Source organism: Macrobrachium rosenbergii, chromosome 56, assembly GCF_040412425.1.
Source record: "Macrobrachium rosenbergii isolate ZJJX-2024 chromosome 56, ASM4041242v1, whole genome shotgun sequence".
NCBI lineage: Eukaryota > Metazoa > Arthropoda > Malacostraca > Decapoda > Palaemonidae > Macrobrachium > Macrobrachium rosenbergii.
Window position 1 is genome coordinate 49,249,003 of NC_089796.1, and position 13,293 is coordinate 49,262,295.

The 13,293-nt window shown below is 45.0% G+C and overlaps 1 protein-coding gene across 1 annotated transcript in view; it reads right to left on the minus strand.

Annotated features, from left to right (window-relative positions):
- The window catches only part of LOC136836474 (dTTP/UTP pyrophosphatase), a 181,552-nt gene that overhangs the window by 53,843 nt on the left and 114,416 nt on the right, over positions 1–13,293 (minus strand). Inside the window, exon 3 of the mRNA XM_067100747.1 lies at positions 617–747. Within this exon, the coding sequence (XP_066956848.1) occupies positions 617–747 (131 nt within the window). The remainder of the gene's footprint in view (positions 1–616; positions 748–13,293) is intronic.

Consider the following 13,293-nt stretch of genomic DNA (forward strand, 5'->3'; position numbering starts at 1 on the left):
CATTATAGCAAGAAATTAATTTCTATCACCAGAAATAAATTCCTCTAACTCTTCATCAGCAGGCCTGAGACTCGAACTAGGGCCCAGCGAGTGCTAGTCCACAGCTCTTCCGACTCACCCAATGAAGAGCTTAGGTGACAACAAGCCTTAACCCTACAAAAACCACAATACCTGTGTGGGTCAATACCAATATGGAACATCAAGTGCCAACACAAATGTTCATACCTCTAAATGACTGTGCTCTTGTTTTTTCCTCAATATGAAAAAACTAAATGAAAACACACAAGCCAACACTTATACAGGAAAATATTACAAGTTCAACAGCTGCCTGGCAGATAGTGAAGTGACACATCTGCACCAGGTGACAGCTAAAGATAAGTGATCAATGACAAGATATAAGTGAAGGGCATTCCCCAACCCACCCCTCAATAACCACCAGTTAACCAGCCTAGTTAACAAGTTCAGCAATTGTTTTATATTCTGCAGGAACAAACTAAGGTTTGTATTTACATATGAATGACTGTGAGGTACATAAGCAAGAAAAAATATGAATATATTTGTTCTGCCATACAATTGTTGAAGATCTTACATCTATTAAATGATTAAAAGTACTCACAAACTCAGCATCTTAAATGCATCTTCATGGTCTTTAGGTTTACCAAACACTTGACTTCCTAGGCTGATGCAAGTATCAGCGCCAATGACCACAAACTTATTAGAAATGTCATTTATCACTCTCTTGGCAACCTGAAATCATTTAAATATTACTAGATTTACCCTTTATTGCTTTTCTGAAAAATTGACATTAGAATTTAATCCTTCACCAAAATGTGAAAAACATGGGAAGTAAAAAAAAAAATCTGTCCAATGGAGGATAATGAATTTTTCCAAAAATAACATACACAGACTAGGCCTTCCATATGTGTTTACCAATTATGTAGTTAAATAATCATATATCCAAAAGCATTTATCATGCGGTGTATCTGTAGTGTAACTCTTTAACAAGGACCAGAAACTCCTTCTCCCTAAACAATTCATTTTATTGCTCATACATATTTATATAATTTTCTGTGTGAAATAGATTGTCATTACAACTTAATGCTCACAATAAAAACAAATGTCAATGTTGAGGGAGGGGGCCACATAAGCACAAATTAAAAGACTTGATAACTTACATAAGCACAAATGGAAAGCTTTATAACTTTCACTGCTGTTGATGAGATAGATCATTGAGACTGACAAATGTGGAGGTCCTGAATAGGATACATTCCGATCGAATCTATTCCACTCTAAGCAGAAAATGATTACCTGATAAATCATCTTTCAAGAATGGCTGACAATTGATTTAACTCCTAACTGATTCCTCCTCCTAATACACACTGCTCTCAGTCACACCAGGCCATAGAAAACTGACGTGACAACACTGAATGTTCTTGCCTATTAATGCTCTCTCTATCAGCCAACCTATAAACAAAAGCATCATCACAACACTCCATGTTATTTCAAAGTTATTTCTAGACACAGAAAATGAGGAATTTGGGCCATTTCCTTGATGCTAAGCCCTTACAGGACAAAGGAGTTTGGGTGGAGCTTTAATGTTAAAAATAAAATCAACTGAATCTTGTGCAGCCACCAAAAACAGCCATTGACCACTGAGGAGTTGATATGATCAAGCAGGAGCATGCTGGTTTCTTACAGATAGTTTAAACTAAGACTACTTCAGCTGGGACTGAACCAACAGTGGTTGCCCACAAGTCAGCCAGATAACTTCCTGTCTCACATCCTAATATCTGTTTTGATGACCAGACAACTGGAGCCTAAAATGGGGTTTACTTCTACTCCTGCCCAAGACCTAGTACCCATCACAGATGACTCAAAGGAAGGTTTGGGGCACCCATCTTCAGGATTTGATAACTTCAGGCCTACAGTCACAAGACAAAAAAGGCACGCTTATAAATTTTCTGGAACTGGGAGAGGTCATCTAGGGCTGCAGGAATTCAAGAATAAGCAGTCAAACACTGCAGTAGGTGTGATGTAAGACAATTCCACCACAATCTTAGGAAAACAGGAAGCGCCAAATCTCCTGTGATATGCTAATGAACTGTGGATATTCTTGTGTAAGCAGATCACAATACCAATCTAAAGATATGTCCACAAAAAAAGGTACATGATAGTACATGACACCTTAAGTAAACAGCATTATGTACTTCCAGCTGCACAGTCCCTGCATCCCAAAATCTGCAGCATGCTTTAGAAGCAGTGACGAAATCCCTTATCAGACCTAGTCATCTCCAGCCCCATTAACAAGCTTCCGAACTACTGTTCTGCCAACCCAATCCAAGCAATATTGGCAAGCGGCACTTTTCTGATTCCCTGATGCAATCTCAGGATTTATGTATTTTTACCTGTCTCCTTAATCATGTCAGTAATGGACAAACTGGCAGTCCTACACTGTTCACATGACTCTCGTAGTCACCCACCGACCCCTGGCCATAGCAAGCCTGGTTCCAGGACAATCTTGTGTGTCTGTTGGATTTCTCAATAACCTTTCTAAACTGGAAGAAGCTACTCCATCAACCTCTTTTGGAGATACAGTGCTACCCCACTTTTTCATGCTTCACTTTTCCACACTTCATTTTGTTGCAGATTTTTGTGGAACATATCTTTCACTTTTAAATGGGAACTTTCACCAATTCGCAGTTTTTTCTTTGAACCATATCTCTAAAATTATCACTAATTCGTTTTTTTTATAGAGCAACACTATTTATTCACTAATTACTTATTTTTTCATATTGTGTTCAAGAGTAAATACAGATTTTTGTGATAAAAACTATTCACAGTGTACTTATACTGTAAAGGCGTCAGACGTCTTCATTTTCGCATCAATCGTGTCATGCATTGCATTTCTTAATAGCCTATGTCAAGACTCTCATGTAAATAGTCATGTGTAGAATTTTCTGGCCTTTCCGCCAATATGTATTTCATCATTGTACATTTATTATGTCTCTCAAAATTACCATTTGTTTGTCTGTCAACAAACACAAATTGCTCAGAATGCGGGTCACGGCGATCGGAGGTCAGGCACCATGTTTCCGTCCGCACTCTACCATGTATACCTGCGCTCAGGTAATAAACAAGATAATACCCAGTTGACCTTTCTTGTCCTCACAACTGGTGACCTGAGGAGTGACGGTAAACACAGCAGTTTTGGCTTTGCCATTAACGGACTCACTACGGCCGCTTTACCTTCAGAGAGCCTTTAATGGAACCAAATGGCGACAAAAGTCCAAGCCTCTGAAAGCTCCTCCTTTGGAGAACACCCACGCCACTAACAGACTAATTATGGCGTGCCACCTTCAGGTATATTCTGGCGTGCTCAAACGGTTAGGCCCCGCCATTTATGATTCACATCGACCGTACTCAGAAGTCATTAATGGAACCACATGGCTTATAGTTTTGACTTCTGATGAGCACCAAACACCATTAATGGACTAAATATGGTGCGTACTTCGCATTTTGGTGTGAGGAAGAATGTCAGACACTGAGGTAGAAAGTCATTCCAAGGATGCACAGATCCTCTGCATCCCTCTCTCGCCTTCGAAGGCAGCAATAAGCCAGGCGATAAAACTCCCTCCATTCTCGCGACAAAACACCGCATCCCGGTTTCTGTTTCTGCGGGCAGATGTCCATTTCCGGTGGAGAAAATTACAGGTGAGGAGACCAAGGCGGACATAACCATGACAACGCTTCCAGAGGAGGTCTTCAACAAAATCACCCCATGGTTGGACTTGCAGCTGGGCAAAGTCAAGTACAGAGACCTGTGAGACAAGCTCATCGAAACATACTCCATGTCCATCCCAGAGAGAACCCAACGCGCCCTCAGCCTGATGACCCAGCCCCCGGGGGATGCATCATCCAGGGATGCCTTGGACGAACTCCAAGGTCTCCTAATGCTGCCAGGGGTCGACGCAGATGGTCGGAGGAAGGAGATCAGCTTGTCGCAAGAAATATTTCTGAGGCGCCTTCCGCAGGAGGTGAGGGGCAAATCTTGGATGCAGACGCCCTTTCAATGGGCGAATTGGTGAACGTTGCACACACACACCATGAGGCCACCAAGGCCTCCAAACACGCCGCAACACCCGCAGCCTGTAACCTGGTAACAGAAGAAGGCAAGGCAGAGGACATGAACGCGGTGTACAGGAAGAAAGCGCCACCACAGCAGCAGAGGACATGGACAAATCCAGCCCGATGTTACTTCCATAGGAGGTTTGGAACGCTGCCAGAAATTGCAGAGCCCCCTGTTCTTTCACAAAAAATGGGAAAAGCGGCCACAAGTAACAGCAGTGGCCACAAACCTTAAAGACTCCCAACCAGTAGGATTCTTCATCCACGATGCCATATTAAAACGATGGCTGCTGGTAGACACCAGGGCAATGCAATCGGTGTTTCTGCCATCAAGAGAGGATCGCGACCGCACATCCAGCGCCACAACCGCACCGGTGGCTGCAAATGGAAGCCCTATCCACTGCTACAGAACTTTGATCCACTGAATATCCATCCTAGGCTGTAAATATGATTGGCCCTTCATCATCGCGGATATCAAGTTCCCTCTCCTGGGCGCTGATATCCTCACACACCACGGACTTCTGGTAGACGTCGGCCGAAAATGCCTCCTGGATACCGGAACCTGCCACTCCTGACCACTCTCCATCGGGCCGGGGATGCCTGCTGTCTGCTCCATCTCTTAGAACAAATACAGTACCCTTCTCCATGGGTTCCCTGACGTCTTCAAGCCAGAATTGTATCAGTTGCCGGGAGCCCAGGCCAAACACAGCATCCATCACCATATCACCACAACAGGCCTGCCAACACATACCAAATTCCGGCGCTTGCCACCCAAAAAACCCCAAGACGCTGAACAGGCCTTCACCGAGATGGAACGGATGGGCATCTGCAGGAAGGCATCGAGCCCGTGGGTGTCCCCCCTCCACATGGTAAAGAAACCAGACGGCTCCTGGAGACCCTGTGGGGGCTATCGTCGGCTAAACCTAGTAACGACACCATACCACTATCCCTTGCTGAACATGCAGGACCTAACAGGCACTCTGCACGTGGCCAAAGTATTTACAAAACTGGATTTACTCAAGTCTTATTTTCAGGTACCAGTGCACCCCATCGACGTTCCCAAGACAGCCATCATCACGCCGTTTGGAACGTATACCTTCCCCTACTCCACCTTCGGCCTCAGGAATGCCGGGGCCACATTCCAATGCCTTATGGACACCATCTTGGGGGACTTACCTTTCTGCGTTTGCTAAGTAGTCGACATCTGATCTTCTCCAGGTCCCCGGAGGAACACCAGCGCCACATCCAGGCCTTGCTGAAACGCTGCAGGAGAATGGTTTGGTCGTCAGGTTCGACAAATGTACCTTTGGAGCAGAAAAGATAGACTTCCTGGGCCATGAGATCTCCCCAGCAGGTGTCCGCCCCATGGCCTCCAAGGTGGATGCAGTAAAGAAGTTCTCAATGCCAAAAACCATCAAGTCCCTGCAGGAGTTCCTTGGCATGGTCAGCTACTGTACTACTGCCGCTTCATACCAGACGTCGCCCGCATCATGTATCCCCTGACCGCAGTCCTGAAGGGGAAGCCAAAAGCACTGGCGTGGGCAGCTCCGCAACAACAGGCATTCAAGCAGATGAAGGCAGCCCTCGCCAAAGCCACCACATTAACACATCATGACCCCACTGCCTCCCTGAGACTTACCACAGACACCAGCAACATCGCTTGTGGGGCGGTGCTGGAGCAGTGTTAGAAGGCTCCCCACGCCCGCTGGCCTTCTTCAGTCGCAAGTTAACACCGCTGGAGACCCACTACAGTGCATTCGACAGGGAGCTGCTGGTAATCTACCAAGCCATGCGGCACTTCAATTACCTCTTGGACGGCACCCATTTTACCATCCTCACAGGCCACAAGCCTTTAGTACATGCATTCACGAAGGCGGGAGACGCATGGTCTGCAAGGCAGCAACAGCACTTAGCCACGTCCCCGGCAGGAAGAACCCAGTAGCCGACGCCCTATCAAGGGTAAAGATAAATCCCATCCACCTCGGCACAGACTACGAGGACCTGGCGAATGAGCAGACCTTAGACCCGGAAACAGCAACCTACCGCACGGCACTCACCGCACTGAAGTGGGAAGACGTGCCAATAGGAGGATCCAGTTCAACACTTCTCTGTGACACCAGCACGGGCTGCCCACGCCCCTGATCCCCGCGTCCAGGAGAAAGCAGACATTCGATGTCATCCACGGCCTGTCCCATCCATCAGGCCGAACAACGGCATGCCTGATGACAGAGAAGTTCGTGTGGCACGGTATCAGGAAGGACATTCGGCAGTGGGCGAAGAACTGCATACCGTGCCAAACAAGTAAAGTCACCCGGCGCACGGAATCAGGCATCGGGGAATTCCCTCAACCATGTCGGCACTTCGGACACATCCATGTAGACGTTGCAGGTCTTCTGCCACAATCAGGGGACGCCAGATACCTCCTGACGGTCATAAATCGTTCCACACGGTGGCTGGAAGCAACCCCGATGATGGAAGCATCAACGAGCACCTGTGCAGAAGCCCTCCTGTTGAGTTGGATCAGTCGTTTTGGTGTGCCTGACAGCATAACTACTGACAAGGGCCTGGCATTCTTGTCGAAGCTCTGGGTCTCCCTGGCATGCCTGATAGGGACAACTCTCCACAGTACGATGGCATATAACCCCGCAGCCAACGGCATGGTGGAAAGGGTCCACTGTTCGTTGAAGGCAGCTCTGATGGAATACAGCATTGATGACAACTGGAAGGCCCAGCTCCCTGGGTCCTGCTGGGTCACTGCACTGCACCAAGGGCAGATGGCAATGTATCTCCTGCAGAGAAAGTCTACAGCGAAACACTAGCCATTCTGGGAGAGTTCTTCCCCATGGCACCGGACGACGCATATACCTCCTTTCCAAGGTTGAGGGAAGTGGCACAGAAGTTCGCACCCTACTGAAAGACTTTCACGGACAGGGCCCACATCTACAGTCCTGGGGGTCTGGATACCTGCATCCACGTGTTCATCAGGATCGACACCCACCGCCCACCCTTGAACAGACTGTACAGGGGCCCATACCGTGTCGTCAGCAGATCATCCAAGGCCTATCTCATCAACGTCCACGGGCGTGAAGACTGGGTTTCTGTCAACCAGTTGAAACCAGCTTTCCTGTTAGACAGCGAAACTCGGGAGGAAACCGGTAGGCGCCCCAGAATTCCTCCACAAAATGTGGCTGCAGATGATCCCATCGCCATCCCAAAACGGGATCAAGGATCGCAAGTGCCACACTAAGGAAGTCATTCGCTCGGCTAAACCACCGGGCGATTCAGCAGTTAAAGCTGCCCAACATCCACAGGTATCAAGAACTCGGGGCCGGCTCCTGCTCCCAAAGCAATTCCATGATTGATTTTTTTCAGATGTCTTCCAAATCATTACTTTTGTAATTATTGTCTGGGGGAGTACTTGTAAAGGCGTCAGATGTCTCTTCATTTTCACATCAATCACGTCATGCATTGCATTTCTTAATATGTCAAGACTCTCATGTAAATAGTCATGCGTAGAATTTTTTGGCCTCTCTGCCGATATGTTTTTCACCATTGTACATATTATGTCTCTCGAAATTGCCATTTGACATGTTCCTTGAAAAATGAACACCCAAGCTACCCCACCCTTGACACACCTACCATAAAATCAACTTACGAAGAGAACCAGTTAAATATATATAATTATATAAACAGTAATACTCCGAACTTGCGCAAATTCACAGACATGCGAACTTTTCATTGGAACCTAATTGTCATACATGGGTTTTCACAGACATGCCAACATTTGCATTAACTAGTTTCTAATAAAAGCTTGTTTTATATCACTACAGGGCTGCCATTATGCAGAACACTCAGCTCAAATGTTCCGCAGCAAATTGCTTGGTTAATTTTTTGCCGGTGGTTACGACCCATACCACTTGCCATGAGCATGGTCATTGAAAAAACAAGGAAAATTTGGTTGGACAACAGATATATGCAAAATTTGCAGTATGCTCCTGGCAGCAAGTTTTAAAGACAAAACAGCTCCTTTTAAGCTGTTTCAATGGGTCCTAGGGTTCAGTAGGGGTGAGGAAGGGGGATTATATCTTTCTGGCAGAACTCTGGCAGCAGATATTTAACCCTTTTTCAGAACAAGATTTATGTTTGGGCCAAAACCCAGTAACATCAGTCCCCAGTAACTCCCAAGTTAACCCCATGGAGGAAGAAGTAAAGGAATCTTTACGTGGGGGTGACTCCCTACTAATGAACATGAAGTGGAGATTGCCACTGAAATGGCCCTGCTGAACCCAGAAGGGTCAGGGACACAAATTTCAGCTAATCATGGTAGAAACTTTCCAGAAGGAAACCTATCCCCCATGCAGCTATCAGATACTGAAGAGGATATTTCCCCCAAAAGGGATACTAGGATCCACCTAACCCCGACTGAAATGACTACATTTTTGAAGGGTATAGTAATTCATCCAGGACTTCTGCCCCTTGGTTAACAGCCAGACTGCGCAAGCTCCCCCATAAAGGGATACACAGCTTGCGTCATTTGATCAATTCCGCAAGGAAATTATGAGTAACATCAAAGATGTCCTTGCAACAGAACGGCAATATATAAGGGACATGGTACATGATTCTGAAAAGGAAATTAGGTCAGTCCTGTACATCCCAAGGTGTAAAGGTACTGCATCCTGTAACCGAAAGTGAGAGCAGATACAGACTCTACCCAAACAGGGTCTGATGCTAGAATTCCAACTGGAAACGAACAAAGTGGCCAGTTTGGACTACAAAACTTTGGATCAAAAGATAATCAGGGCTCCAGTATTTACCCTGATGACACCGATAATCCTTGGCAAGATGCCTCAATGTGCATTTTCTCTCCCGATGGTAAGTATCTAGTTAATGAGAGAAAAACCATGATCAAAGTTATACATGTAGAATTTAGAGAAGGGCAGCATTCCCTAATACAGAATGGTGTCTGGTACCACCTCCAGCAGACATTGAGAAACCACTAAAAAAACAATTCTCCTACCTGTGTCTATAGCATTAAAAGCTATAGAGGAAACCCTTTACCAGGCCAACAGAAAATGGATCTCTACCGCTATTTTGGATAAGACCCAAACTGCTCACTGAGTAGCCCCAGCCTTCTGTCCCTTCACTTTTAAAATAATTGATCATGTGAAGGCAGATTTTCAGAATTTTGTAGTGACTAGAAAATGAGAGACAATGGCAGAATTAAATCCATTTGCCACGATCATCCCAGTCTCAGATAATTCCATCAAGGAATGGGCAATGCTTCAACTCCCTTTTGAAAGGAAAAAGCTCCCTCTAGATATATAACTACTCAATAGTTTGGGACCCCTATGAGAAGAATCTCAGAAGGGACAGCCTTGGCAGAATTTCATGCCAGGATCCACTTCCTCAGTATTGTATTAGAACCTCTACCACCTTGCTGGAAGTTGCCACCAAAAGCCTTCCAAAAGATTCCAGAACAATTTTTGCTCTTGTGGCCAAAAGTCTTATGAGAACCTTATGGGAAGCACTCTATGTCTTTCTAGATTGGTGCATAAAAGCTCGAATGGAAACACTGGAGGGCTCCAACAAATCACTCCCCAATGTGACTTCATTATTACATTCTCACCCTTTCTGTAAGGACCTGTTTGTGAAGTCTGTTGTGGCTCAACTTACCAAGCAAGCCGGCCATCAAAATTGTACAGTGTACGCTCTCCTGGGAAAAGGGGCATTCAGAAAACAAAAAACCCAAAACTTCCCTTTACCCAACCCAAAACACTCTCGCTGTGAACAAAAATCATGTAAGCCTTCAGTCGCTCCTGAAAGTTTTCCTCAAAAACAGGTAGGTGGTCAGAAGGGACAACTCCCTACAAAGGGGCAACAACAACAGCCAGACATCCCTTTCACAGGGTCCAAAGACACTCCTACAGGGGAAAAGAAAAAGCAACACCTGGAATGTCTATCAAGGGCAAACGTAAGGAAGAGGTGGATCCCAATAGGAACTGTGTGGTCAGGGGTTGGCTTCCATGACACCACAGGCGATGGAAGTCTTCTTCTTGGGGTAACAGCATTATTTACTGGGGTGGAAATGGTCTCATCACCCCCACCTCCTTTAAAGGGGCTCTTCCAAAAATGACACCCCTCTCTGTAAGATTATGTGCAGAAGACCCTGTTAAGGGGATCATAGAGAAACACGCATACATCGCCACCAAGCACGTCTCTTCAGTGTCCCCAAAAAAAGGATTCCTTCAAACGAAGAGTGATCCTTGACCTATCAACATTGTACAAGCACATGGTTTGCCAAAAGTTATGGATGACTACCGCTGCCCAAGTACGTTCAATGATTCCACAAGGGACCTGGACAGCTTTCATGGATCTGAAAGACACATACTGGCATGTCCCTATTGCTGTTCCCTTCCGCCCTCCCTAGGGTTCAGGATAGGGAAAGATACGTACAGGTTCAAAGTCATGCCCTTTGGGCTAAACATTGCCCCGAGAAATTTTACAAAATTAGCAACGGTAGCTGGAGAAACCTAAGAGCAGTGGCCAAAAGGTTTTCTAATAAATTGGAAAAAAATCCCGCCTCATGCCCAGCAGACATTTACAGTGGCTGGGACTGTGTTGGGATACTCTTCATGGCCAGTTGTCTCTCCCCATCAATACTCAAAACAGAATAAGGAAAGACCTCAAAACATTCCTTGCACAGCCCAGTTTTCAGATGGCAATTGGAACGTATGATGGGCCTACTGCAGTTCACATCAGTAATAGATCCAATACTCAGAATGCAACTAAAAAAATGTGAACAAATTCTGGCTATTGCATGAAGAAAAAAAATGTGAGACTGGCCTCATTAAAAGAATAAAAAAGTTGGGGAGACACTTCGGCCTTGGACTGGGAAGGAGTCTCTGGCGAAACAGGTCACCCTGACTCCTCTGTCTGTTCGAGTGACAACACATATACTGTAGATGCCTCGCTGACAAGTTGGGGAGGAAACTGGGAGGATCATCAGGTGGCAGGGAGGTGGTCAGCTACTCTGAGGAATTGTCATATCAATTTCCTGGAGCTGATGGCTGTCTTTTTGCCTCTCAAAAAACTCAAACCTTCAAAAGAGACACATTTTGTTGGTTCTATACAACATGACTGCAATATCCTGCATCAAAAGGTCGGGATCAAGTTCACCTCCTCTCAATATGGTAATGCTATCCATCCTTCTGATGGTACAAGCAAGGAAGTAGCACTTGTCTGCAATTCACCTCACAGGGTCTCTCAGCCTAACAGCAGACTCTTTATCAAGGAAAACAACAGCCTCAACAGAGTGGATGTTGGACAACCACTCTTTTCAAACAATAGCCAATATGCTTCCCAACTGGAAGTGGACCTGTTTGCCACATACAAGAATCACAAACTCCCACTGTATTTGTCTCCGAACTTGGGCAATCAAGCAACAGCAAGAGATGCCTTCCTACAAGACTGGAATAAATGAAAGACAATATACCTTTTTCCTCCATTATCCCACATTTCAAAGCTTTTGAGCCAAATTGGCCAAACAGGCATTGGCTCCTATTACTACAACAATGGGAGAACAGATCAATTCCACTACCGTCCGCTGTTCTATCCCAGACAGTAGGAGGGAAAGTCATCTACGCATCTTCCTTTCTGAGCTGAGAGCTTTCAAGTATTGTCAACCATGAAAATTACTCACCTACCATTGCTAGGTACCTAATGCAAAAACTACAGGCATCATCAATCCGACAATACCAGTCTGTGTGGAGGATATATTTAGATTATATCCATGCTGAGAGCCCAGTTGAGATTTCTATGGAAACACTTTTAAATTTTCTCATATACCTTTTTAAAGACAAATTCCTTGCTGTTACAACAATCATGGCATACACGGCAGCATTAACAGAACCCTTGTTTCATGGATTTGGGATTGACTCCAGTATAAAAATTGTCACTTCCCTTTTCCAGTCTTTTGCACTGCAAAGACCAGCTCCCAAAAGGCTTCCAATTACTTGGTCCTTGAATAAGGTGCTTAGACTTCTGTCAACCCCTAAATCCAGCGGACCCAATACAACCACAATGCACAGGCTGCAAAAGGCAATCTTCTTGATTGCTCTAGCATCAAGAGCTCATATTAGTGAACCGGGCTCTCTTATACAGGGACGGTACATCACACAAACAGCTGACCATCAGTTGTCGCCCGCCCCATCATTCTTGGCCAAGAATGAGAATCCTTTATGAAGAAAACCATCTATTTTGATAAGAAAACTCAATTTAGCAGACAAGACATTATGCCAGGTTCAAGCACTTAAGGTTTACCTAGGTGTCATGGCAAACATGCCAGAGGGTCTGATTTTCCTACACCCTAGTACAAACAAACCACTCTCTCTACAAGGGCTGAGAATAATTTTAGTGTCCCTCATTAAAAAGGCAAATCCAAGCTCCTTTCCTAGGTCACATGATATTAGGAAAGTAAGTACATTGTTGGCCTTCTTCAGAGATGTCTTTCAAAAAAGTCTCCAAATGTATAGGGTTGGGTTGTCATCAGATACATTACTGCCATGAGCTCTAAAAAATTCAACTACACTGTGTATCATAAGAGCTACAGGGGAAAACCAGGGGTCTTCGTAATGGGTAGGTATACTATCATTGGGGGAAGGTTTGATAATACTGCAATCAAAAGCAGCATGCTTAGGTAAATTACTGTAGAACCATAACCTAAAACATAAGTTCATGTTTAGTGTCTTGTTCTTTGTTACCAAAACCTGAGGGGTATTTGGAATAAAAGAATGGGGCTGGAAACTTGTGGCTTGACCTGGGACCAGAAATGTTTTTTCTTTGGGTTGTTAGGATTAAAATTTGAGAGCTTAAGCCATTTTGTCACCTGTCAATTTCTTTTTAAAGCTCCTTGAGGATGAAACAAGCGACTACACTATCAAAAAACTGGTTTTGACATAAGAAAAACTTGTTTTTGATAGTCACTGTTGAGTCCTCAAAACCCATCAACTTCCCTGAAGAAAAGGCATGTGATTTGGGCGAGGGATCATCCTGCATTGACCAACAGAAAGCAATGGTTTCTTGGTCTTCCATGACAGTCCACTGTCGATAATATGGTGGACTGTGCATGCACATTAATCACTTCTTCCTCTTACAGGTTTTGGCGAAGGA